The following is a 23,242-nucleotide window of genomic DNA, read 5'->3' on the forward strand; positions in this document are numbered from 1 at the left end:
CAAAACAAATCTGTTTTTATGTAATTTGGCCCCCAAAGATATTTTATTTTGGCTCATACAATGTATCTGGGGAATTTATAATGAATCTTTTGATTGTATTTGGTAAATTTCATATTCAAAAATGTAGATTGAATAACTCTAAACCTTGTTTAAAGGTTTCTAATATAGATTTTCATTTATATATAGACTCGCTCCAGTTTATTGATAGCAAGAAATGTCAAGATACAATTAAAGTCGCAAAGGAGCTGAAGTTAATTGAATAGTAAGATTCAATTAATCAGCAAGATTATTAGTAGTTTTAAAGGTATATCTTACCACTGCTATGAAGATGTTGTACAATTATATTTTTCTTTTAGCCCTGACAGGCTTGACAAACTGTCTCTCTTGCTGGATTGTTTAGTCATAACAAATGGATGGCAGACAATTTTCTGCAACTGAACCCTGATAAAACAGAAATGTTAATTTTTGCTCCAGATAGCATCACCCCAATGATCAGGCAAGTTTTGAGGGGTTTGTCATCTTCAAATTGCAGTAATATCAGAAATCTTGGTGTCATTTTTGATCGAGCTCTGTGTTTTAATGTTAAATCTGTTGTTCATGCTTTTTTCACCTGAGGAACATTGCAAAAATCAAAGATATTGTCTCAAAGGAAGAGATGGGGATGCTTGTCCATGCCTTCATCTCTTCTCGATTGGATTATTGTAATGTTTTGTTCACTTGTCTGAACAAATCCTCTATGAAGCGATTGCAAGTTGTGCAGAATGCAGCAGCGAGGCTTTTAACTAACACCAGTAGGAGGTCACACATTACACCTGTGCTTAAGGCGCTTCCCTGGCTACCTATTAGTTTTAGAGTAAATTGTAAGAATCTGGTTATTACATATAGAGCTCTGCATGGTCAAGCACCCCTGTACATTCAAGGTCTTTCAAGCAGTCACTCATGTAGCCGGTCTATGAGGTCTTCTGGCAAGTTAGCCATTCCCAGAACTCGTCTTAAGACTCAAGGGGGACCATGCTTTCTGTGTGGTGGCCCCCACGGCTCTGGAAACTCTCTCCCGATAGCACTGAGAACTCTGAGATAAGTTGACCCTTATTGGTCAAGCTTTTAAATACCAGTATTAGTGTTTCTGTATTTGGATTTTTAAATAGTTTTAATATGTTTTAGGTCTTCTTTTATTGTCACGTGTTCTTTTAGTTGTTTTCTCTTATTGCAAAGCATTTTGTTACTCAATGTCTGGGAAAGGTGCTTTATAAATAAACCTTTACTTACTTCTACTCTACTAACTTGCCGTCAATTGGGTAAGTTAAATCATCTAGTTATATTGTCGTTGTAAAGGTTTCTATGTTGAAGTTGTCTTTTTATTTATTTTGATTATGTCATTTATATTTTAGTTTATTTTATGCTACAAGTTACATTTTTATTATTTGGATGTCATGTTCAAATTGTATATTTGCTGTTGTTTTTAAAAATGTAGCTTCGTAAATCACATAACAGAATAATAAACTAATAAATTCATATTCTCAACAAAACAATGAGCATTGTATCTATTAAAATCATTTATAAAAATACAGTAAAATGTTCAAATGAGTTAAAAGAACAAAATTCTTGAGGTATTTGATACAACTTAATTGTTTTATGTTCAGTCCACTTACATTTGTGTTGATTCGTACATTCGATTTGCGTTGGAACAACATAAATGAGTTGTGTGGAATCCAGCATTTTCACAGTGTAGTTAATCAATTTAAACATCTTAAATTAAAAAGAAACTACTCGAGTATCAGTAAGAATTGAATTATAAATGACTATAATTATTTTACATATTTAAAAATCTAATTAAAAGAGAAATAACATTACTCTGTAAACAATAACAATAGATTATATGATGACAAATCAATCAAGGTAAGATAACGTTCAGTTCTGCTGATTAAAGGTTCTGAATTCAACAACGCCATTCATTCCATTCATCATTGCAACCAGTTAAACTGGTCAGTCAGCTGGCTTCAATTGCATCCAATCAGTGCGCTGGAAGAGTCCCCATGACGTCTGTCAGCCTATCAGCGCGTAGTATCTTGTTGCCTTGCTTAGTTTCGGCCAATCAGTGCGCAGGAGCGTTTCAATGCGGCGTTTGAATTTTTAGTCAGAGGTTTCAAAGCCCAGCGTCGGATCGAAATAAGACGTAAATAAAGTTGTACAGGTGTCAAAACAGCACTTATAGGTTGTGTAAACCGCAATCTGCGGCGTGAGGCGGACAGCATGAGGAAGAGGTAAGAGGGCAACTTTATGTGTGCTGTATTATATATATATAACGCTGGTTTGGTATATGATGCATTACTGTTAGCTTCCATTTTCGATACAACTGTTTTAGTAAACATCGTGTTCGGCCGATATTTTTCTACATTGTGGGTATAATTAAAAATATATACGCTGGCTTAACATTAGTACTTGAGTTATTAAGAGAATGTGAGCTTATAATCATCGTGAAACCATGTTTTAAGGAAGTTAATAGCGATGCTAATCTATGGTATCAAATTGTATTTGTTGAAATACACAATTCATTATTTTAACCCTTTGATGCACAAACTATAATATAGATCTAGAAAAAAAAACTTTAAATCTATGCTGTGCATCAAAGGGTTAAAAGAGTAATACACCTTTAAATCTAACTTAGTCTCCTTTTGTTTTTATAGTATGAAATCTACCATTATTTACAGAAGAATCCTAACGTTACATCAATGTCTTTCAGTCTAGCAAAAGAATATACTAAAATGTACAACGTTATTAATATATATATATATATATATATATATATATATATATATTACACATATGTATTACACACACACACAAGTCATATTTATAACGAGTCATATGAAAACCAAAAAATCATTATCTCTAATGCTTTTTTTATTTGTCTTAAGATTTGTTACATATGAAAACAATCTATTGCACTGAATAGAAATATAACATTATTTCACCCATGTTTTGACACTTTTTCTTCTGAAAATGTGTTTTAAACATGAACGTTAAATACTTTACTTGGAATTAATTACATTTATGCATATACACACCGCAAAAATGCTTTTTTTACATAGAGATTGTCTTGTTTCTAGTCCAAATATCTACAAATTCTTAAATCAAGAAGCATTTTCTAGGCAAGTAAAACTATTGTCTTGGTTTGAGGAATATTGGGCCCTGATTAATAAAGGAACTAAGCCGAAAAGAAAACAAATTACGTATCCATTTTGATTGGATTTGACTGTTTTCAGCGAGATCCACGCTGCAGAGTCTGTATCGAGTCTGAACAAGGCTCTCAATCAGCTAAAGGACATCTGGGAGGAGATCGGGATCCCAGAAGACCAGAGGCTGCAGCGTACCGATGCCGTGCACATGCACATCAAGGTCAGTTCAGCTTGTCTACATTTCTCAATAACCGGACACTCTCAGAGTTTCAGTGTTAATTAATTCCTCCCTGTAATGACTTCAGAATCTGCTGGACATGATGATTGCAGAGGAGGAAGGACTGAAGAAGCGCTTGCTGACCAGTATTGAAGCATGCAGAAATGAAGTGTCCAGTCTGTGTGATGAACTCCAGCTGCAGGAATTTCAGGTAAGAGTCACTGATTCAGGATTTTTTGGATAACTGCATCACTAATTTGTGGTTTTCGGTTATTATCGATTTCATTAAAAGTTTTACGGTTTTCAGTTAAAATGTTGTTGCCCTGGCAAACATTATCTGCTAAACTCCGTTCACACCCCAGCAATAGAGGCAGATAGGTGGCAACAGACTCTTTGTCTGTTTTTTTCCTCAAGATAATTGTTAGCCTGTTGGAGCTTGTTGTTTGCTGAATAAACATGCTAAAATGGTGCTTGTTGGGCGTAGAATTTCTTAGAAGTTTCCCAATTTTACTGATTGCAGTTTTTTATTGCATGATATTCGGTTAATTTTTATCATAAATTAATGTTAAAAATCTCATCCAAACTATTTTGTGTTTATTTGATTGTGCTTTTGTGTTTATTTTTTATGAATTGCTCTTGCTGTAAAAATAAGTAAATAAAAATGTATATGTTCATATATATGTTCGGCATCTGTCTGTGGTTTAAGTAGGGTTTTAGTTTATGTAGTTTTTTTTTTTCGTTTTAATTTTATCTAAATTATTTAATTTAATTTTTTAAGTAAATCTTAAAGGAGTTGATGTTACCAATATAGCGTTGACATGTATAAGCCTTTAATATTGTTCATGTGGATGTACCTTGCATTTAAAATTGGTAAAAGCCTATTTTTACTCCATGAAATAGGAAAAAAAAAGATGTTATACTCGTATTCATATAATATTTGCAATCTATGATTTTGAGTTAACATTTTGGAATCTTTTCCTTTTAAGAATAAGAAGATTTTTTTTTTTTTTTTTTTTTAGTTTTTTCCTATTATGAGATTCACTCTCTATTCTGCTTTTTCCCGCTTCTGAATTGCAATTGTTTCTCAATTTGTAGGTTCTAAGCTTCTCGCTACTCATTTTTTGCAGTTTTGAGTTTATACCTCAACAAACATTTTCTCTATAAAACTCTGAGAAGGCATAAACTCTTCAAATGATGAGGTTTTGTCTGACTGTACTGAGTTTGTTTTCTTTTTCTTTTTTTCATTTTTTTTTTCATTGAACACATTGAAAAAAGTGGGATACCAGAAACCACTGACTTTCAACAAATAAAAACATGGAGGTCAATGGCTGCCGGTTTCCAGATTTTTATTATTTTAATTTTATTTATTTTATTGCTTTATTCATATATAAATAAATGTGTGTATGCTATATATATATATATATATAGATAGACAGACAGACAGACAGACAGACAGACGGATAGATAGATAGATTTTTTTTTTATTTCCCAAATGATATTTAACAGAGCAAGGAAATTTTCACAGTATGTTTGATAATATTTTGTTATAATATATAATATATAATATTTCGATAGTCTACAGAACAAACCATCATTATACACTAACTTTCCCAATTACTCTAACCTGCCTAGTTAACCTAGTTAAGCCTTTAAATGTCTCTTTGAGCTGTATAGAAGTGTCTTAAAAAATATCTAGTCAAATATTATGTCCTGTCATCATGGCAAAGATGAAAGAAATCAGTTATTAGAAATTAGTTATTAAAACTATTATATTTAGAAATGTGTTGAGAGAATTTTTTTTTCTCTGTTAAACAGAAATAGGGGAAAAAATAAACGGGGGCTGCTAACAACTCAGGGGGTTTAATAATTCTGACCGTATATGTATATATATTTTTTTTCTTATACATTATTTATACATTTTCAAAATAGTTTATTTTTGAGAAGCTCAAAAGTGTATTGAACAAGATGATAGTTAATAAATGATGCCAAAATTTTCGTTGTTGGATGAACTGTGCCTTTAACAGTAAGGTTTTCTAGCTTCCACTCATTTTATACATTTACTTTAAGTCATTTAGCAGACGCTTTTATCCAAAGCTTTCATCTAATTGACTGGGCTTTTGTTTGTGCTTTGGCAGGAGGAAGATGGCCTTACGATGCTGCAGTTGGAGAAGGACCTCCGCACGCAGGTCAAGTTGATGCTCAAAGAAAAGAGCTCTCGCCAGACTGAGCTGAAGTCTCTGATTCAGCAGGATCAAGATCTGTGTGATGTCCTGTGTGAAGACCTGTTCCCCATCCATCCCGAACGCGTGCCTTCACAGCAGCAGCTGCAGAACTACAGGCAGCACATCAACACACGCAACCAGGAGAAGGTAAAAAGATCAACGTCTCGTACTGTCTGTCTTTTTCAGGGTATAAAAAGCTGTCGAGTATATTGTTTTCAGAAGGTGAATATTTAATGTGCAAGTTAACCCACAAAAAAATGTTTTTGGGCAATCTTAAATTGAAATCTGACATTTGTTTCCACATTTGGAGTAGTGCTGCTTCTGTCACTTTACCCACAATATTCGTAACCTCTTACCATTAGTTGAGGGTATAATGCGCAAAAAGAAAGCCAACCGAAATGTTGAGTATGGGGTGGGGAAGTAGATCAACATACTGAAATAAGTCTTGTGCTTTACTTTAGCAAGCAATCATTACATCAGAAGTCCATGCAGATTTTTTTCAAGTCAAGTAAGTTTTGCCTATCAGTGTTGATATTTGGTTGGCAGCGTGGCCCAATCGTTAGCACTGTTGCGTCACAGCAAAAAGGTTGCTGGTTTGAGTACCAGCTGGACCAGTTGGCATTTCTGAGTGGAGTTTGCTTGTTCTCCCTGTGTTGATGTGGGTTTTCTTCAAGTGCTCCGAATACCCCCATAGTTCAAAGTCATGCACTATAAGTGGATAAGATGAACTAAATTGGCCGTAGTGTATGATTGTGAATGGGTGTATGGGTGTTTCCTAGTACTAGACCGCTCCCTAAAACATATGCCGGAATAGTTGGCTGTTCATTGGCTGTGGCGACCTCTGAATTTTTAAAGAATGAATGTTGATATTTGAAAGCACCAAAACAAACATGCTCATAGCCCAACAAGTCCACACCCCTTTTTTGAAATCTCTGCAGTGGTTATTAGACACACCCTTAATGCTGATTGGATGAAAGCGTGTTTTGGGACTCTGTCTAACACTATGGTGAAAACGGTTTTTAATTATTGCTTGGTGCACGTTTATATCTATATTTTAATTAGTGACAGTAGCTTTGTTTCCATCCAAAGATGCAAATTAAATTTATGAGCAAAATTGGAATATCGCATAAAAGACATGCGAATAAAGCAGCATTTCCAATCGTCACTTCCTGATTGTCTGGTGCCAAATATCTGAAGTAACAGCTTAATTTGCTGCGGTAGAAGCTGCGTGAATCTTTTCCATATTTCATAAATGACTTGTGCCTTAAAAGACAAATGTGAACATGCAATGAATGCATGCTGGCATTTGAAGGCGTGAGACGCGAAGCTCAGATGCTCTTGACCATTCTAGAGATGATTAATAATACAATATAATATAATAACACTAACACTGAAACGGTTGAGAGATTTTAGAATGACCAAAACAACATTAATTCATTCATTTTCTTTTCGGCTTTATCCCTTTATTAATCTGGGGTCGCCACAGCGGAATGAACCCCCAATTTATCCAGCATGTTTTTACGCAGATACCCTTCCAGCCGCAACACATCCCTGAGACACTCCACACCCATCCACACTCATTTACGCACATACATACACTATTGACGATTTAGCCTACCCAATTCACTGTACCGCATGACTCTGGGGGGAAAACAGAGGACCCAGAGGAAACCCACGCAAACGCAGGGAGAACATGCAAACTCCACTACGAAACGCCAACTGACCCAGCTGAGGCTCGAACCAGCGATCTTCTTACTGAGAGGTGACAGCACTACCTACTGCGCTACTGCATCGCCCCAAAACAAAACAGCATTTCAGATGTTTTACGATGTGCTCAGCCTGCTGGTTTGTCCACACACATTTTATCATCACGTGATCTCTTACAACAATATCACATGACTTTATTTTATTCAATTTATTTATTTAATTTTTTTCAATTTAGCGCGCACGCTACAATTTGTTTGATTAAAGTGTTTCCATCTTAGTTTATGGGCATCTTTTCATATAGAATAAAAAGTTTATCATACTCTGATATGTGCATTTTCAAAATTAATGTTCATTTTGCCATTTCCATCCGTTTTTTTATGCGCATATCCAAAATATGCATATTAATAGGTGGATGAAAACATAGCTAGTGGTAGATAAAACTGTATTTTTTTTTAATTGTTATGATTTAATGACTTATTGTAATATTTTGTATTAAATATAGTTTATTTAATAATAATAATTCCTGTGTTGTTCAATGGGATGGTCTATTCATCCATTAATAACTCCTCCAGAAGTGGCTCTAGTCTGATTTCATGCTCAGAAAATTGTTCATTATCAGTTTTGAAAATGGCCATGACACTTCATATTTTCATATATAAATTCACATTTAAAGGCATCAGCCTGCAGTAGAGATTGCCTCTCGGATTATAAAAACACATCCATTGGGTGCTGGAATTGTGATGGTGTGTATGTGTTTGCAGGAGCGCCGTCATGCTGAGTTTGTGGAAATGAAGCGTCAGATCACCGTGTTGATGGAGGATTTGGAGCAGAGTCCTGACACCACCTTTGAGAAAGATGCAGTGTGTGAGGACGAAGATGCCTTCTGTCTGTCGGTGGAAAACATCAGCTCTCTTAAAGTGCTACTGCGGCAGGTACTCGCACATTTATTCAATTAAATGCTCATGGCTAATATGAGAAATAGTGCCATTGTTTAACCATTGATTCTGTCAAAGTATTACATTACAAAAAAATTAGAAAACAAGAATTTTTATTCAGGATGAAGGCGTTATAATGATTAACAGAGCAAACACTAAAATATTAAAAGTTATTAAGCATGAATTATATTAACGCCAGTTGGTTTCATAGCATAAAATGTCATGTTTTTAGCACAATTTAACATTCTTAGCATTAGCATGTACTGTAAATCTGTTTATTCATGGTATAAACATGCTAATTCGTACTAGAAACATGCTACTATATGCTTAAAAATGCTAACTTTTTAATTCATGTTAATATGAACAAGCAGCATGCTAGCAATGTGCTAACGCATTCTGTAAACCTGTTAATTCATGCTATGAACAGGTTGGCACATTGCTAGCATGCTGCTAGTTCATATGAGCATGTTAACATGAATCAGTCTGTCATAATATTGCATTAAACAATTATGAAATGTAGTATTTACTCAGGAAGAAGGCGTTAAAACGATTAGAAACAGACACTAAAATATTGAAAGTTAATAATTAGCATTAATTGGTGGGTTTCTAGTTTGAGTTATGTTAGCATGTTTATAGTGTGAATTGTCATGTTTTTAGCACAATTTAACATTATCTTGGCATGTTTAGAGTATGAATTAGCATGTTTATAGCATGAACGGGTTTATTCGTATTGGTAGCATGCTAATTTATGCTTAAATGCAAACATTTTAATTTGTTAATATGCTAAAATGACTGTAAACCTGTTAACTCATAAACTAGTTAGCACAATGCAAGCATGCTTTTGTTCATATTAACATGAATTAAAATGTTAGCATTTTAAGCATAAATTAGCATGCTTCTAGTACAAATTAGTATGCTGAGAGGAGAGCATGAATTAACATGTTTATATTATGATATAGCATGTTTATTATTCAAATAAACGTTTATTAAATGCTAATAGTGTGTTAGCATTTTAGGCATAAATTAGCATGACTTGCTTTCTTGTACCAGTACTACAGCAACAGCTGATGGCATTTCACAACTCGAGTTCATATATGTGAGGGACCGGTATCCCAGAATGCAGTGCAGCGCAAGTTTCTAGCTGGAAAAACCGTGTTGCTACCATAATAATCTAGCAATAGCTGTTCATTATTCCTACTAATAGTTTTAATAGCATTTCTGTTCGTTCAGTAGATGATTGTGTTCAAAATAACTAATCTTGAATAATCATTTCATAATAATAATACATTTTATTGATAATGCGCTTTTCTCAGACCACAAAGTGCTAACAGGTATACAAGGCAAACAAAGCAGAACAATAAAAAAAGTAAAAAAAAAAAAAAAATACCACAATAAAATATGAATGATTCAATACAAGGATGATAAAAAAAAATAAAAAATCAATTTAAGTTAAAAACAACGGTAAAAAGGTAAGTCTTGAAGTTTCTTAAAACATTCCCGAGAAACAGCATTCCTGATGCTGATGGGTGGGCCATTCCATAACTCAGGCGCTCTGTATGAAAAAGCATGACCACCCATAGTCTTCAGTTTACAGCATGGCTGATGCAACGAAATTGCTGATGAAGGTAGATGACTGCGGGTGGGAGTGGCCAGAGTTACCAGGTCACAGATGTAGTCAGGTGCTAGCCCATACACTACCTTGTATGATAAAATCAGAGTCTTAAAATCAATACGTGACTTAACATAAGCCAGTGAAGCTGCTGAAGTACAGGGATGATATGGGGGCGCGAGCAAGTATGTGTTAAAACCCGTGCAGCAGAATTTTGAATGTACTGTAAACGTCTCGGAGAGCTTGCTGGTAGGCCCCCGAGGAGTAAGTTACAGAAGTCAAGACGTGATGTGATAAAGGCATGGATAAGCTTTTCCGCATCAGGCCGCAATAAAAAAGGTCTAATCTGCGCAATGTTACGTTGGAGGAAGAAGGCTATTATAGTTAAGTGTTTGAAGTGTGAGTTAAAACTAAGCTGTGCATCAAAAAGCACCCCAAGGTTGCGCACCTGGGTAGAGGGAGACACTTGAAGATCACCAACAAAGAGTTTAAAATCATTTCACTGGTTAACATTGGTAGGAGTGCCAGTTAGTAGAACCTCTGTTTTAGAACTGTTTAATTGGAGGAAATTTTGATTCATCCAGGCTTTAACTTCCAGTAAACAGGCAGATAAAACTGACGTGGCAGAGGTGAGATCAGGGCAAGCGAAAAATGAAGGTTTTGGTTTGTGTTGAATTTCAGCTGGAGACGAGGAAGGCTGAAAGTGAAGCGCTGACCGTGTCTATCCAAGCTCGCATTGAGGAATTATGGGAGATGTTGGAGATTCCACTTGAAGAAAGAGACGGCCTCATGCTGCACACCCACAGCAGCACAAAGAGCAGATTGAATGCAGTAAGTACACTCTCCTGTCACTAAAGTAGGTCATGTTCTTCTAGAGTTTCTGCTGGAATGATCAAACATGTTCTCTCTCTCTCTCTCTCGCTCGCTCGCTCTGTTTAATTTCTGTATTTATTTGTTGGTTGTTTTTAATAGTTTATGCAGTAATGAAATGTACTTGCCGTGAAAATATCTTTTGTTGCTTACATGGTATAAAATAAAAAATTCATCATTTCTCTCTCTCTCTCTCTCTCTCTCTCTCTCTCTCTCTCTCTCTCTCTCTCTCTCTCTCCCTCTCTCTCTCTCTCTCTCTCTCTCTTAGCTGCAGGCAGAGCTTCAGCGAATGGAGGGGCTGAAGAAGGAAAACATTGAGCGTGTCATTCGCACAATCAGATCAGAGATCGTCAAATTTTGGGAGAAGTGTTACTTCAGCCAGGAGCAACGACGAGCCTTTCTTCCCTTCCACAGCGGTATGAGAACACCTAGTGTTGTACTTAAAAGGACAGAATGTACCAGCTCTGCAGATGCTGCCAAACTAGAAATGTCTTACGCCGTTTAATTGATACAAATGTAATCCAAATGGTGACGTTGTGCAAATGATTACAATTATCAACCGTTCGATTTGGAAACTGTAACTTATTTCTTTATAAGCCTCATTAGTCAAGCCTTTAGTGTTGCCAGATCATTCCAACATCATCCTATTATGATATCATAATTAATTAGTGTTTCTGAAGGAATCTGTTGTAATTGGAAGTTTTATCATAAGAGTCGTTTATAAAGCCACTTGCTTCATTTTTGCAATAATTGGTTGATTTCAATGAATACATTTAAAATGTATGATTTAAATGTTCTTGATATTTGAACTATTAAATAACAAATAAAACAATTAACTACATTTATTGGTATGGCCGTTGATGCTTGTTGTATGGTGACTTTAGGTGTCCAGAAATGCGCCATTTACAAAAAAAATTAATTATTATTATCATCATCATTGTAGGGCTGAGCCGATAAAATGTTATCGATATCCTATGACTAAAGACCATTGTCAATAATGCAAAAAAAAAAGTTTTGCATCAAGTTTTGGTATGAAACTATATAGCTTTATTAAAATGTGGCTGCTGAGCGTGCGCCTTGGAAGGAATGCCAATAAGCTTATTTCCAATTGTGGAGCACTGCTTGGCACAATGCAAGCGGCATTATACGCATTTCAGTAATAATGGCAGACTCTGACAAACACAGAGCACATAAACACTGCAGTACTTTTTCATTCTCTTCATAAACACAAACTAGTATCGGAACGGCAGCAATGGTTTGTTCATTTGTCATCCTCTGAGAAAATGGTTGATGGTAGTTATGAGAAATGTCAGAGGAGCACAAAGCGCATTGAAAATGGTGAAGGAAACCGAATCCATGTGCTTGCGCTTTTCACATGCTTTTAGACGCATCATGTGAACAAACACCGGTTGGGTTTTGCCACCTCAAGTCAGAATAACAACATGCATGAAAATAAGTGCTGTGGCAAGCAGCAGTGAAGAGATTGTACATAAAAATGGATGTCGCCAGACTGGCTTTTTGGTTTCTTTTCTCGTGCATCCCCGCCACTAACACCCCATCTGAAAGAGTTGTTTTTTGTAGCATAAGGGGTAATGTAGTCATTCAACTTTACAATGTATTTGAATAATGATGGTTGGTTCCTTTACTTGAAAGCTCAGATTTGATTCTCATAATTTTTGTTAATAAAGTTTGTGTTACTGTGTGATTGTTAGACACCTTAGAGATGTTAATCAACCTTAAAGTTTGCTTTGACTGTTCAGTGTTTATGCCTCACCATTGCACACACTTTATAACATTCTAACTTACAGTTAGCACTTATGTGTGTTTTATTATGAGACATAAGAGACAAAATATTTTTGTTTATTTATTGTTTTTGACTATGAAAACTACTAACCTTAGTAATGTGGATTAAATTAAATTATTAGAAAATGGTTAATTAAAAAAAACAATGTTTTGAAATGGATTGTAAAAAAGAAAAATGCAATAATTATTGATAGGGTTTGATATTAAACATGATATTATTGTGATAATTTTTTTCCTGTATTGCCCAGCCCTAATTTACTGCATTTTTGATCAAATAAATGCAACATTTATTTATCATTATTTTTTTTACAGTTTTAAAAACATTGTAAAAATCTTTCTATATATACATATATATATATATATATATATATATATATATATATATATATATATATATATATATATATATATATATATATATATATATATATATAATATATATTTTTTTTTTTACTACTGGTATACCAGCATGGAGAGAATTGCTAAAATGTTCATGTTGATGCTGCATTATACTCATAAATTAAATTCTGTACCAACAAAAACATGATTGCAAAATTTAGACATCTGGAAAAAACATAAAAGATTTGTGCCTGAAAAAATTCTATTAGATTAAATGGTGCATATTTTATGCTAATTCTAATGTTTTAAAGTGATTAGCTACACGTTGGCGGATGTTTGATTATGTTGTCTTGTGTTGTTAGATGATCTGGACGACGACCTGCTGCGTGAACATGAGCAGGAGTTGGAGAGACTGAAGCAGAATTACACTGAATACAAAGAGCTGTACGACGCCGTTTCCACCTGGAGCAGCAACTGGACTCTCTACCAGGAGCTGGAGGTGATCAATTACAACAGAACGATCAATATTGAACATTTTTGCTAGCAGATAATATTTAGTTTGTTTACATCCATGAAGGGTCAAAACACTTTAAGAGCATCAACTCTTTTTCTCAGTGTTTGAAATAGTTAAAGTATTGGGACGGTGAGAGGGTGTGTCAGAAACCAAATGCACATTATCATGTCAAATTCAGCTCAGGGGTATTAATTCAAATCCAGTTCCAAAAGATAAAGACCCGGATTGGTTTCGCGACACAGTAAAGCATTGTTTTGACATTTGTCAAACCAAACTCTTTAAGTACACTGTTAATGGCTCAAAGTAGACATTATTCACTGGCATTATGCAGATTTGTTACAAACTTACATAGGCTTGTAGAAAGTAAGGCTTGAATTACTGACTGGGTTGCCTACGGGTAATGGAATTTCTGCAATATCAAGGAGCTTTAGAGGAGCAATTCCAGACATTTAAAGTCGTAGAATATCACAGATTTTCGTCTTATTCATTAAATTGTCACTTTTCAACGTATTTTTTATGTAGCGCTGTTTCATGCCTATTATTATGGTTAAGTTATTTTCAGCTCCATTTTCTTTTATGCTAATCAATCAGCAAACCCCTTCAGTCAAATGCAGTCGCCAGGCTGCACCTATTAAAGGTTCCATGACGTGAAAATAAAGTTGTTTTTTTTTTTTTTTTTTTTTTTTTTTTTTTTTTAGATGTTAGTATCAGTATTTAGTTTTTTGAATATCTATAATCTAGTACGACCCAAACAGTGACCAAATTCACATTGAGAAGATTTAAAACCGATATAAACATCTTAAGCTTGCAGGTCAGTGTATCTTTTGGGTCAATGTATCTTTCGGTCATTGGATTTTCATTTTAAAAACGGATATTGAAAAACAAAAAATCAAGTAATTTTTTTTTTTTTTTTTGAAAAAATTTAGAAAATTGAAATTCAAAGCGTTTTATATATATATATATATATATATATATATATATATATATATATATATATATATATATATATATATATATATATATATATATATATATATAATAGCAGTTGGCTATTTTTTTTTTTTTACATTTCAATTTGTGTTAAAAATCTGTGGATAGACCCATTGTAGCGGGGTGATGACGCACGCACAACACAACTCATCTGCAAGCTTAGTACTGGTCCGTTTTTAAAAGACACGGGATGCCTATCAGGGTGTTTGTGCAGCATGCCTTCTTTCAGATAAAATTAATTGTTAATTTTTATTTTAAAATACTATAATTGTATTAATGTCCTCGCTTGAAATGATTCATGGTTAAACTTCAGTAAGTGGAAGTATTATAGTGTTAACAATATTAAAACTTGCTTTTCAGAAAAGTGTTCAGTAAAGCAACCTAATGCTTGCATGTAAGGTCAAAATAAAGGTTGTTTCATTTAAAACATGCAAACAAAAAATAAATATATAGCCTATAACTGGCCCTTATATGAGAAATATATTGTCTTAATGAGGGAAATATGTCTTAACAAAATCCCGCTTTCTAACATTAGTAAGTGGGGAAAAAACAATAGCCTATAGTAGGCTTGTCTGCGTGTGGCAGCATTGCGTCAACGTTAATGAGTAGACCTATTATTTTTGAAATATAAAAAAAAACAAGTCTTTATTTGTTTTTGTGTTCTGGTAATTTTGTTTTTTGTTATTCGAAATAAGAAAAATCATATCACTTTTGAATTTTGCTTTCTCTTTTTCACCATAAAAAAGCGCCGTTTTTTTTTTTTTTTTCGTTTAAAATTCTAAAACGAAAATCAAAAAACGGCTCATTTTTCGTTTTGTCAATATCTGTTTCTAAAATGAAAATCCAGTGACCAAAAGATGCACTGACCCTTGCAGTTTGTCCTCTCCGCCTAAATGGATCAACCTCATACTTCAGTTTCTCATCAAATCGTGACCAATCAAATGCTCTGTAGTATCTGACATGCCCATTCATAAAAAATGCACATTTCAAAGCACCTGTTAACTAAGGCTAGTTGGTTACTAAGGATAATGAAAATTGTAAGAGCTTTGGCTTCAAAATGACTTTTCAAGACTAGGTGTTAAAGTTCATGACAGAAAAGCTAAATGTAAAGTTTGTAAAACTACTGTAGAGCTATCAGATATTAGTGAGTGAGCACTTTCTGAGGTAAGTTAGTCTAGTAGTGTCCATTAATGTCATGCAAAATGATATTTCTGCCAAAGCCATTTTACTATGTGAAGCAAACTGTTTTTCAGTTCATTAGATGTTGCGAAATTTTAGTGAGTGAAAGTTTGAGAATTTGATATTTGATTTGGTGGAAACCCTTTACTGATGGCTCCTTAAAACAGATATTATTACACTACATAAAAAGATCATATCTGAAATATAGGCATTTCAAAAAGACTTTCAAACTGAATCCAATTTTAACGGCTCCTTCTCTAGAAAAAAGCCACCGATCCCTCTCGCTTCAACAATCGAGGAGGAAACCTGCTGAAGGAGGAGAAGCAGAGGGTGGACCTGCAGAAGAGTTTGCCCAAGGTTTGAGCTGCTCTTTTAATTTGATCGTTTGATTGACTGGGCAAGCCTGTATGCTAATTGTTTTTTCCTGATTGGTCAGCTGGAGAAGAGTCTGAAGGCTCAGATCGACCAATGGGAAGCGGCGCAGTGTAAAGAGTTCCGTGTGAACGGCCAGCAGTTCCTGCAGTATGTGGAAGAGCAGTGGAGTCATCACCGCATGCAGAAAGAGATGGAGAAGCAGGAGCGGGTATGAATGGATAATTGAGCTGACCACTTCAGGTATTAAACGACTGACGTTTTTCATAGAGGCATGGTTTTTTTTGTGTTGTGCAGCAAATGAAGAAAATAAAGCAGACGGAGGAGGATCTGTTGTACGGTACCGTCATCAGAACCCCAACTAAGAGGAGAATTGCGGGAACCCCGACACCTGGAAAAACACGCAAGGTACCCGTGCTGCATAATAATAATGATAAGCAAATATAAATTCATCATTGTTTTGATTTTCAATAGCAGAGAAGGTAATACCGGATATTATTGTACAGTATGTTGGTTGCCATTTATCATTTTAATTGTACATTTTTATAATTAGTTGACCTTTTATCTGTATATTTATATATTTTAGAATTATACACTCACCGGCCAATTAATTAGATTCACTTTACTAGTACCCGGTTGGACCCACTTCTGCCTTGAGATCTGCCTTAATCCTTCATGGCATAGATTCAGCAATGTGCTGGAAATATTTCTCAGAGATTTTGGTCCATATTGACATGATATCATCACACAGTTGCTGCAGATTTGTTGGCTGCACATCCATAATGTGAATCTCCCGTTCCACCACATCCCAAAGGAGCCCTATTGGATTGAGATATGGTGACTGTGGAGGCCATTTGAGTACAGTGAACTCATTGTCATGTTCAAGAAACCAGTCTGAGATGATTCGCACTTTATAACATGGTGTGTTATCCTGCTGTAAGAAGCCATCAGAAGATGGGTACATGTGGTCATAAAGAGATGGACATGCTCAGCAACAATACTCAGGTAGGCTATGGTGTTGACACGATGCTCAATTTGTACTAATGGGCCCAAAGTGTGCCAAGAGAATATCCCCCACACCATTACACCACCAGCCTGAACCATTGATACAAGGCAGGATGGATCCATGCCTTCATGTTCTGACTCCAAATTCTGACCTGACCATCCGAAACAGGAGTTACTGTTGCCTTTCTATCAACTGGAACCAGTCTGGCCATTCTCCTCTGACCTCTGGCATCAATAAGGCATTAGCGGACCGTTCTCTGTAAACCCTAGAGATGGTTGTGCGTGAAAATCCCAGTAGATCAGCAGTTTCCGAAATACTCAGAACAGCCCGTCTGGCACCAACAACCATGCCACATTCAAAGTCACTTAAATCACCTTTTTTTTCCATTCTGATGCTCGGTTTGAACTGCAGCAGATCATCTTGATCATGTCTACATGCCTAAAAGCATTGAGTTGCTGCCATGTGATTGTCTGAATAGAAATTTGCGTAAACAAGCAGTTGTACAGGTGTACCTAATAAAATGGCCGGTGAGTATATATCACAAAATTAACCTCCTAGTGGCCACATACAAGGACAGCACATTTTAGCTCCTAAGTAGCTATTTAAAATACTTTGTATTATATTTTCTTACAGACACGCAGTCATCCTGCAACTGTTTTTGTTTTGCAAATGTCCCAACACTATTTTTAACTGTCCAAAATGGGATTTTTTTTTTTTTTAACTCTCTGATAGTCAAAACATGTTCAAAAAAATGTATATGTTAAATATGCATTACAAAACAGCCAGGAAAAAGTGTTTTATATAATTTCGGACCACAAGTCCACATATACGGACATAATTTGTCTTTAAAATTACATCATATCAAAAGATAATACTTAGAATTTTATTCTAATTAAGTTCTAATAAGCCCAAATAGCAAAATAATAATAGTAATAGTAAAAGAAATGCAAAAATGCATGTAAAAAAACACCTTGGGCCTTAAGAGGTTAAATATAGTATAAAATAAAAAGTTTTGATATAACTATTTACCTAAATATTAAAGCATCAGAATGTTGTATTATTATTATTATTATTATTATGTGTTTGTCCAGATATAATACAGATAACAAATGTGTATCACAAATATAATACTTAAATGAAAATGCTAGCAACTATATATACTATATGCACAAAAGTAAGTTTATGTATGCTCTGCAAAGTGTTTTAATAAGATCACATACAATTTGCTAAAAAAATGTACGCTATGCAGTGTTAGACCGTTATATCTATTACCTTCTTTATTTTTTAGCTGACCTCTGCATCCAGCATGTGTAGCTCCACCCCCAACACTACACTCCGCTCCATATGCTCCTCCCCTTCTATGAGACCGCCTCTTTCCTCCAGCAAGGTGAGTGCAGCTTTTTCACAACTGGATATTTCACATTACTATAACACAATAAATATAATGGATTAAATTGTAAACTGCTTTGCTAGTTGAACGCTCGAACCCCTGCTCGCGGCAGAACTCCTCGCGGTCTGGAAAGGAATAAGGAGAATATTTCTCACTTGAGCGGCGCTTTACGCACAATGACCGCCAGCCCTCACAGCAACTACTCCATCACATCCATGGCCTCCTCCTACTCGGAGTTTGCAGTAAGTTCATTATCCAGAACTTGCTAGACAGTGCATTATTAGTCTAGACTCACAGGCAGCAGATGCTATCCAGTGACCTCCGTCTGCTTATTCTGCCTTCTGTTGTAGAAGGATTCAGAATCCACTGCAGCGTCCAGGTCTGTATAGCTAAAACATCAGCTGTCTGACACTAACACACGCTCTTCCCGTCTAACCCGACTAATAGAGGATCGGCTGTGTGTGCTTTTAAAAAAAACACTATAACTAAAATCCTATCTGCTTTTCATATACAGCTGAATCAGAATTATTAACTCCCTGAATTATTAGCCCCCTGGTTATTTTCCAACACATTTCTAAACATAATAGTTTTAATAACTAATTTCAGGGCTGGGGTTAGGGTTTAATAACTTAAAGGGGCTAATAATTTTGTCCTTAAAATAGTGTTTAAAGTTAATAACTGCTTTTATTCTAGCCAAAATAAAACAAATATGACTTTCTCCAGAAAGAAAAACATTGTGAGACATGCTGTGAAAAATTTCTTTGCTGTTAAACATCATTTTTGAAATATTAAAAAAAGATAAAGAAAAAAAAAGAAAAAAAAATATATATATATGTATTTTTATTTCATTTATTTTATTTATTTTTTCTATAATAAAAATATAAAGTTTTTATTTTTTTATTTAAATATTTTAATTTATTTTGTTTTTTTTTAATAAAATATTTATTTATTTTAAATTTATTAATTTTATTTATTTTTATATAATAAATTAAAACAAAAAATAAAATAAATATGAGTAATTTATAATTTTTTTTATTTAATAATTATTTAAATTTAATTAAATTTTTAGTTATATTTAAATATTTTTAATTTATTATTTGTAATTTAGTTATAAAAGTTTTACGTTTTAATTTTTTATATATTTTATGTAATTGTTTGTTTATTTATTTGTTTGTTTTTTCATATAATTTATTATTTTTATATATTTATTTACATTTAATTGTTGTTTTTTTATTTTTTGCTTTGTTGTTGTTATTATTTTTTTTTATGAAGACATGGTAAAAAGTAAATTCTAATTTGGTTTAACCGTAATTAGATTAAATTCAACTTTATTGTCATTACACATGTAGAGTACAGGGTAATGAAATGCTAAATTAAATGTATAGTTTAAATTAAATGTAAAGTTCACACAAAAAATTTACTCTACTCAATTGAACGATACATTTTTTTTAAAGTCATTTTGAAGAATGTTTGAAACCGGTAGCCATTGACATCCATAGTAGGAAGAAATACCAAAGAAATCATCAATGGCTTTCAACATTTGTTAAATTATCTTCCGTTTATAAGAGAAAATAAACTTGAACAGGTTTGCAAAAACTAAAGGGTTGGTGTAAACCTGAGAGTGATCAGAGTATATCTGTTCATTTGGGTTTATTGATATGAAGTATTTTCTGTCTTATCTTGATTAACTAGATTTACATGTTGAATTACATTTCCTATTTTATTTTTAATAAGATAGTAATTTAAATGTGTGGAAACAGGTTTCTTCTATGGGTTTTCAGAATGGGAATCAGATTGTAATAGCATAATGTAGCATAATGGGAAGTATATGATTTCTGGATGCAGCCTTTAAGTTGTCATGAGGGGGGTTATATTAACAGTACATTTTCTCTTTAGGGGAACTGTTCCTTTAAGACATGCTGAAACATGTTAAACAGTATGACTTGATATCTGTTGTGTTTGTTTCTGCAGCGGGAGCTCTCGAACGCTTCTAAATCCACAGTCAAGACTGGACTTCTGAACTCCACCATCACACACTGAAGCAGCTCGGGCATCAATGAAGACAAAGCTTTTATGGAAACACTGAATGTAAACACTTTAAATTTGTTGCAGATTTGTACATATTTTACCTCTGCTTTTTTAATATTTTTCTTGTCTAGTTTTCCCCTTTATTTAAACCTTCGTTTTGACTTTCGAGCGGATGATTTTCTCTCTTTGAATTTGACTACATGTAAGTTTTTCTAAAAACTCTCTCAACACTGATCTTGATTCTTTTTTTTTTATCTTTAATACTCTAAAATCACGAGGATGTTTTAGATCTTCTTCTCTGTATTTGCACAGCAACACTGTTTACTTGGCATTACTCACCCTGGTGGATGGCATTCTGTAAATAAATGTGTTTTCATGGGGACACGGTGTACTCCGAAAGTCTGATTCATTAAGTAATATTCATCTTCTATACGTGAACACTTAAAATAGGAGTGTGTTATTTTGATAAAGTGTGAGAACATTTCTCAAGCACTCTTAATCCATCACTATCATAAACATTTGTAGTGCGCAGTGTTTACTGCAGCTTGATGGAAATTAGTGTACTGTGTTTTCATTTATGGCCACTTGGGGGCGTCAGAGATGTTGTTGATGATATAGTTCTTGTTATTTGTGATGTTCTTTGACGCATTTATCATTTGTTTGTTCTGATTTTATAAGTGAGTAGATCTGTTAGTCTGTTCGTTTGTTTCTTCTGTTTTCTATTGTTAGTTATGATTTAGCTATAGTCTTTTCCATAAATCTCTTGATTGTTCATCCTGTTCAATCTTTTTCCCCCGCTTATTCATTCAGTTGCTGTGCCTTCTTTGATTTGTTTTTTTTCGTTTGCTATCTATCTATCTATCTATCTATCTATCTATCTATCTATCTATCTATCTATCTATCTATCCATCCATCCATCCATCCATCCATGTCTATCTATCCATATCTATCTATCTATCTATCTATCTATCTATCTATCTATCTATCTATCTATCTATCTATCTATCTATCTATCCATCCATCCATCCATCCATCCATGTCTATCTATCCATATCTATCTATCTATCTATCTATCTATCCATGTCTATATCCATATCTATCTATCATCTATCTATCTATCTATCTATCCATCCATCCATCCATCCATCAATGTCTCTATCTATCTATCTATCTATCTATCTATCTATCTATCTATCTATCTATCTATCTATCTATCTATCCATGTCTATATCCATATCTATCTATCTATCTATCTATCATCTATATCATATGTCTATCTATCTATCTATTTATCTATCTATCTATCTATCTATCTATGTCTATATCGATGTATGTACGTCTATCTATCTATCTATCTATCTATCTATCTATCTATCTATCCATGTCTATATCCATATCTATCTATCTATCTATCATCTATCTATCATCTATATCATATATCTATCTATCTATCTATTTATCTATCTATCTATCTATCTATGTCTATATCGATGTATGTACGTCTATCTATCTATCTATCTATCTATCTATCATCTATATCATATGTCTATCTATCTATCTATTTATCTATCTATCTATGTCTATATCGATGTATGTACGTCTATCTATCTATCTATCTATCCATGTCTATATCCATATCTATCTATCTATCTATCTATCTATCTATGTCTATATCCATATCTATCTATCTATGTCTATATCCATATCTATCTATCTATCTATCTATCTATCCATCCATGTCTATATCCATATCTATCTATCTCTATCTATCTATCTATCTATGTCTATATCCATATCTATCTATCTATCCATCTATGTCTATATCGATGTATGTACGTATATCTATCTGTCTATATCCATATCTATCTATCCATCTATTTATCTATAGCTATGTATGTCTGTCTATATGTTTATATTCGTATCTATCCATCTATCTGTGGAGTCAATCTAGGGTCATATGTACTCGCAACATAAAAGAAAGTTTTGCCAACAAAACTAAAGAACTAAATAAAAATCTAGTGCAATTTTTTATTATATATATATATATATATATATATATATATATATATATATATATATATATATATATATATATATATATATATATATATTGCAATTTTTTTAAAGTATACACACATTTGCTAAATATTGTTTTCCAGTATTGCCTTTACAAAACCTCAAGTCAGTTGCATCGCTCATTTTGATTTGCTCTTCAGTCAAGCATGAGGTTGCGACGCTGTTTTCTCTTTTCACTTGCTGCCCCTGATTTGACAAAGGGGCGGAGTCACAGGAACTGGGGTGTGTACAGCATGCGACACAGGAAATCAGCCATGAATCGCTGTCATAAATCTAATCGAGATCAAGTAAAATAGCTAAATTCTCTGTTTTTTCATGTTTAAATTGACAAGCAGTAAAACTTGCAAATCAAAATGAGCATTAATTGACTTGAGAGCTTTTGTAAAGACAATACTGATATATATATATATATATATATATATTTAATTTTTATATTTTTTATTGCGCTGCTTGATTTTTAATTGCAGTTCTTTATTTTTGTTTGCAAATTTTTTTATTTCTCAAAGCTATTTATTTTGTTTTTTGAGATTTGCATTATTTTACGATAGATAGATAGATAGATAGATAGATAGATAGATAGATAGATAGATAGATAGATAGATAGATAGATAGATAGATAGATAGATAGATAGATAGATAGATACTTTTTACCCCCTACAAAGAAAATCCTAAAATCGCCCCTGCTCTAAACATTGTGCAGTTTTGAGTGTGCCTCACGCAGGTGAGTGGACTTGACAAACCACCCACAGAGGAAACACTCTTTCATCTGTCATTTCAGCTGACTGACACTTCCACCAATTTTTGCC

General features: G+C 33.8%; 1 protein-coding gene across 2 annotated transcripts; it reads left to right on the top strand.

Annotated features, from left to right (window-relative positions):
- The first annotated feature begins 2,176 nt into the window (after positions 1 to 2,176).
- Positions 2,177 to 20,742, top strand: prc1a (protein regulator of cytokinesis 1a). 2 transcript variants are annotated; one of them, NM_001004494.1, is given in 15 exon segments: positions 2,177 to 2,264; positions 3,267 to 3,399; positions 3,485 to 3,607; positions 5,532 to 5,765; positions 8,087 to 8,257; positions 10,551 to 10,700; positions 11,008 to 11,155; positions 13,244 to 13,380; positions 15,826 to 15,921; positions 16,001 to 16,147; positions 16,234 to 16,344; positions 18,231 to 18,329; positions 18,416 to 18,574; positions 18,683 to 18,711; positions 20,304 to 20,742. In NM_001004494.1, coding segments are annotated over 15 exon segments (1,797 nt in total). In that variant the 5' UTR covers positions 2,177 to 2,253; the 3' UTR covers positions 20,353 to 20,742.
- Positions 20,743 to 23,242: the final 2,500 nt, after the last annotated feature.

Source organism: Danio rerio, chromosome 25 (assembly GCF_052040795.2).
Source record: "Danio rerio strain M-AB ecotype USA chromosome 25, GRCz13ab, whole genome shotgun sequence".
In the NCBI taxonomy this organism is placed as follows: domain Eukaryota; kingdom Metazoa; phylum Chordata; class Actinopteri; order Cypriniformes; family Danionidae; genus Danio; species Danio rerio.